Source organism: Anarrhichthys ocellatus, unplaced genomic scaffold (genome assembly GCF_004355925.1).
Source record: "Anarrhichthys ocellatus isolate YVR2014 unplaced genomic scaffold, GSC_Weel_1.0 scaffold33, whole genome shotgun sequence".
NCBI classification, from domain to species: Eukaryota; Metazoa; Chordata; class Actinopteri; order Perciformes; family Anarhichadidae; genus Anarrhichthys; species Anarrhichthys ocellatus.
This window is the reverse complement of record NW_022280063.1, coordinates 3,432,728-3,438,289: the sequence shown is the minus strand read 5'-3', so window position 1 is coordinate 3,438,289 and position 5,562 is coordinate 3,432,728. Positions and strand designations below refer to the sequence as shown.

At 44.6% G+C, this 5,562-nt stretch overlaps 1 protein-coding gene across 7 annotated transcripts in view; it reads left to right on the top strand.

Annotated features, from left to right (window-relative positions):
• Positions 1-5,562, top strand: part of dock4b (dedicator of cytokinesis 4b) — a 96,601-nt gene that overhangs the window by 85,826 nt on the left and 5,213 nt on the right. For 5 of the 7 annotated variants that reach the window (XM_031865719.1, XM_031865718.1, XM_031865717.1 and 2 more), the window contains 3 exons: positions 452-561; positions 2,306-2,378; positions 4,902-5,018. In XM_031865719.1, the coding sequence (XP_031721579.1) occupies positions 452-561; positions 2,306-2,378; positions 4,902-5,018 (300 nt within the window). The remainder of the gene's footprint in view (positions 1-451; positions 562-2,305; positions 2,379-4,901; positions 5,019-5,562) is intronic. The other 2 variants (XM_031865721.1, XM_031865720.1) reach the window with 1 other exon arrangement.

The window sequence follows — 5,562 nt, the reverse complement described above, 5'->3', positions numbered from 1 at the left end:
GTGTGTGTGTGTGTGTGTGTGTGTGTGTGTGTGTGTGTGTGTGTGTGGGCTTTTGCGTTTCTCTCGACGCATGTGTTACACGCGTTTCTGTGTCAAGGTTTAGCACGTGTGTCTGTCTGTTGTAATTGTTCAGTCTAACTGAGGAGGTGAGGGAGTGCGCTTGGAGGGAGTGAGGAGTGTGTGTGTGTGTGTGTGTGTGTGCGTGTGTGTGTGCGAGGAGCAGGCCATTTATCATGTCGTAGAGCTAGTGAGGCGGAAAGAATGGTAGAGAGGCTTTGGGGGAGAAAGAGAGATTGGCCTTTCCTGATTGCCAGTATTCATGGGTAATAGTCTAACACCTTGCTGCTATTTGGTCCCTTATGTGTTGCACATGCTCTCGTGTGTGTTTGTATGCGTGTGTGTGTGTGTGAGTGTGAGAGACCGCCCTAACATCTCATACTGTCCATTCCAGGTTCACCCCAGATGGCAGAGAAACACAAGCATTCCAGAGAAAATGCCTGTCTGTCTCCACGAGACCGACCGGTCAGCGCCATCTTCCCCAACCCCATGGACCCTGCACAGGTTCACACACACACACGCACGCACGCACGCACGCACGCACACATTCACGTACACACACGTTAAAGTGTGGTTGGTATAACCAGAAGGAATGGCACATTATATCCATTACGGATAGAAGGATGGTCCAGTCAAATAAAGCGCAGTGCAACTGTCCCCCCTTAGGTTAAAACAGATGGATGTTTGCATGCAAAGAAAAGGTGGATAAAAAATAGACAGCCTTTGACCTTTCAGTGACCGAACAATGAGGAGAGATGTCTGCTAGTATGAGGAAAGTTTGAAAATGTGCTCCTATTTCCACTGTGCTAACGCAAAGGTTAGCCAGCAGAAGAAGCACACGCAGCATCTAAACCGTTTTGTGAAAAGGATATTAAAAGAAAATCTCATTTGCAAACTAACATTCAAATGTTATTGTTCCACATGTGGCGTCATGTTGCCATATGTAGCATATAAGCATAGCTAAAATCAAATCACAGTAGAGTTAGAGTGGTCGGAGTTTAAGATTACAGTGTTGAGAAAGCTAATAACACAGTACATGTAGCAACTGTGCTGCTGTGTTTTGTTCCCAACTGCAACAACAAAGGGTTCTGAATTCCCTACAGCTCTTCTTCTTCATGGAAACAGCGGCCAAGGCGAATGTGTTTAGTAGTACTGAGAGCCGTCTGTGTTTCTATATGAAGTAACTCTGAGACTATAATAACAAGAAAAGTTTGAAATATAAATGCAGAATGTGGAAAGCCCTTCCACTCTCTGTACTCGGTGGACTATTTGTTTTTAGGAGGGTAATGGAAAAGGAACACTCTTATTTGTTCCTCCTCTCACTCGCGGCTCTTACGGATGGTTGTGTCCTCTTCAGTCGAGCTCACTTGGCTCCACCTGTCCTCCAAATGTGTGATTGTGTGATTTGGAATAAGACAAGATCTATATGCTTTGACACTTTGCTCCTTATTGGCAGCCGCCCGTAATGGGCATGCAGAAATCAAGGTCTATCTTGTATATCACGGCATATCTTAATGGCTGACTTCTGTCTTAGGAAAAATTGGCTCATGCCGTGACGCCATTTGTAGCCGAGAATTTCAGTTTTTCAAGAGCGGCAGTCCAGCTTTGCCTCATTTTCAGTGAAAGAAAGAAACAATAACATTCCAGTAACGCAAGAACAAGAGCCGACAAGAACAACATGATATTGCAGCGTCTCCTCTCGCTGAAGGGCAGTGCGTAACGTAATCACACACTCTATCCTCAGTGACAAAGCTACTGTAACAGAAAAAGAGGGTGTTCACCTGTTTTTATTCGTAGCCTGTTTGTGTTGAATCAAAAGAATTGTTCTGATGGTGGCAGACCAGGCAATTATTTCCAACCCGAGAGCAGCGAAAGACCGGCTATTAGCGGCTAATGGAACATTGATCATCGGAAGCATTGATCACTCGTAACATTTACTGTAATAAGATCTATACGTTTTTTGGGGGATGGAGGGGGAGGGCTCATCACTTCTGCAAATATCACACCTCTGCTAGACATAAAGGTCATTACGCATTCAGCTCTCTGACTCTGTTGCTGCCTGTGCTCTCCCTCTGCTCTGCTCTATTGAATTTGTGAGGGGAAAGATTTCACACCTTGATATTTATTTTAACCGTTCAATATTCAATTACTCCTCTCCGCTTTAAGGCTGGAATTTACCTACGTTATCTCAAACACACTGTTTCATGCTGCACATGTTTGTCATTTGGACTATTTCTTCTGTGTGCAGAGAGCCGCCCCTCATCAGATAGGTGATGCCACTTTACCAAGGAGTGACCCCAACCTGTCGGCGCCAGACAAAGGTAAAACGCCATGTTCAGCATATTCTGTTACACCCCTTCTCGTTCCATCCAACACTCAGCAACCTTCGACATACACCCTCACCTTGCAGGGAATCTCCTCAAGCAGAATAATAATGCCAAAGTGAGATGAGCTCTGTTAGAGCAGCGATGCAGGGGGGGCTGCATCGGTAACGGGCATCTCCTCTATTACTCACCACTGTCCAGGCTGGCGGCCATTTGTTCGGACACGCAGTGTGTGTGTAAGACAGTTTCACCTCAGAGTGACTTGAGACGTCTGTCTTCACACAGCTGCTTCAGGGATCGCCTCAGGATATATACACACACACAAACACATATACTCTCACACACACACACACACACACACACACACACACATACGGAGCTCCATTTTTTCCTTCAACTCCTTACAGCTTTTCATCTTCCCTCATCCTAAAAGAGTAATTAAAATGGCAGGTACTATTCCTGCAACGCTGATGGACGTGTGTGACATTCATATGTATGAGTCATATCTGTTAGTTAAGCCCCCCCCCCCCAACCTGGTTGTCATTTTGCTCGGCATCGCCGAGGAGAGATGCATAATTCTTGCATTTTTCTGGGAAAAATATGCCTGTGAATTGAGACTGAACGCTTACAGCCCCCACCCCCTTGTGTAATTAACAAAAAAAAAAAAATAAAAAGCTGAACAGTTTGATTGCTTTTCTCTGAACTTTGGCACAACGAAGAGAGAGTAAAATGCACACGTGAAATGCGTTTCCTTCCATCAGTGCATTCTCAGGAACACTGTGTGTAATAATTAGCGAGCAGCGCGGAAGAGACGCCTTAAAATAAAGAGTGAAGAGTGTGGATACGACAGCTTCCTTGTGACTCGCACACCTTTCCGTGTGATTCGAGCATGCTGCTGTGAAACAATGCAGAGAGAAATAGATGAACTGCCGCAGTATGGTGACGTGACACCTTTACGCGTGCGACAATGACGAAAGGTGCTAGGATTGACACGAAGCCTGTGATCGTGTTGACGTGTTGTTAGCAACATCCGCCGCCTCCACCTTTAAATCATAACTCCAGATACCAAACATAGTGTTGTTACAATACAACGCCTACTAGACTCTTAGTTTGCAGTGAAATTAAATTATGCATGTTCAGCACCGGTGTCCGGAGGCATCAGACTACCAACACTTCATAAACTGTGACCTGACCAATCGCTCTGACTGCGATTTCAATAGCGTCTGATTACATTCTATTTGTACAGAAAGGGCTGCGCTTGATGCAGCTCCTAGACTTGAAGAGGCTACTTTAGTTTGAATGTAACCTATAAACCCAAGCACTAGTGTTAGTTCAATGGTGTATTTTATAGTTTATGAAGTGAAATCTATATTCAGGGAAACCCATTAACCTGCTTTCACACCAAATGTGCGAGTGTGGAATTGCACAAAATACAGGCATTCTTTTTCTCTTTTCTATTTCCTCGCTCTATTTGTATGCTTTTGTTTAAAAACTATTTTTTCATCTACCACAAATATCACTTCTGTAGAGGTTTGTTTTGCTGCTTGACCTGAAGCAACACGTTGCGCGTCTATGTCGTATCTCTGCCAGTAATGTTGGCGAGTATTAATAGGAGTACAGAAACACATTTATGGACTAAAATAATCTACCGACCCTCTGAAAAGCACAAGAGAGACGGGACTAGAAGTAAGAAAAGAAAAAAGCAACAGCAAAACAGCTGGGGCACATCAAAAGAATTGAAACAGGCCTCAGAATTCCAGGAAGACAAAATCAAAATAGGATGTCAAAATGTACACTGAGCTGTGCTCTCTGGGGACGCTTTGTGAGCCACAGTGGCTGCCTTGACAGTCAAAGTTCGCTTTTAGCGTAATCCTAAATGTGCTGACAATGCATGTCAATGGAGTTCTAGCAGTGTCAGGAGGCAGGAATAATGACGGCTTTAGTCTCGCTGTATAGGACAAACTCTGAGGTCCCAGAGTTATATGACTCTGGTCCTTCATGAAATACAAATAAATACATCTCAAGCATGGCATAATATATTAGAGCAGAAGAGGATACTGAGCAGAAAAATGAATTTTATGACTGTTGACATCCTGAATGTGCTTCGTGGAAGAGTTGATGCGTCAAGCTCCTTCTTCAGATTCTGCTTCATCGTAAATGGTGCACGCAAGGAAGCGACATCACCTTTTTTCAGGCACCTAAAGAAGAAGAAAATACAGAAATCAGTCAAGTGAAATAATGCAATCTGTTTGAGAGAAGATAGCGTGTTCATGTTGGATTCCATCGCTCACCTTAGGAAGCTGAAGCCTGTACGACTTTTAACGGAACGCACTTCATCTTACACTCAAATATAGGCAATATATAGGCAACATATACACTCCTGCACGTTTTGTCTGAAACCAAAGTTACTTCCATTTGTTTCCAGTTATCACAGCATCCATCTGAAATGTGTTTCTCCATGTTGTCTTGTGTAACCCCATATTCATTTGAGTGACTTGTAATGTTTCTGTGTGCCGTAAGTGCGACCCACACCCAGTAGCTGGAGCCTAGACAGTGTCAAAGAGGGCGCCCCATCCTTCTCTGACTCTTTTGGCAAAATGCTATGCCCTCCTGTACCTCCTAGGCCACCGTACTCAGGTAAAGTGGCTGAATCGTGATGGAATTCTCCGCTTGAAGAATGATACTAATATCTCCGCTCCGACTTTTGACACCTGGGGCTTTCCTCGCATCTTCCTACAATGACATTTTCCCATCTGAGGCTCTCAGCTGCCGCTTCCTGGCTTGCTGCTCCCAACGTCATGCACATACATGATGGCAACAGCTTTTGCTTCACTAACTGGCTTTGGCATTTTTATGGTATGAGATGTGTGAGTTCAGCTGACAACAAGCCTGAAAATCTCTGTGGACCATAAGAGGTCTGGAGTTGATCCCAATTGAAATTCCAGTCAATTGCCGGATTTCGACCCCTGAGAAATGCATGTCATTACAGCTCTCTCCACCGTCAACTCGCACTGTATTTCAGTTGTTTACTTATTTACAGATTCAACAGATTTGACTTATCCCCCAGTGCTTTCTGATATATCGTGATGGCCAGCAGCGTAATAAGCAGATGGAGTGTCCCCCCATCCCCTTTATACCCCCCCCCGCCGGCCCACCCCCCAACGACCTGGCAAGTCTACGT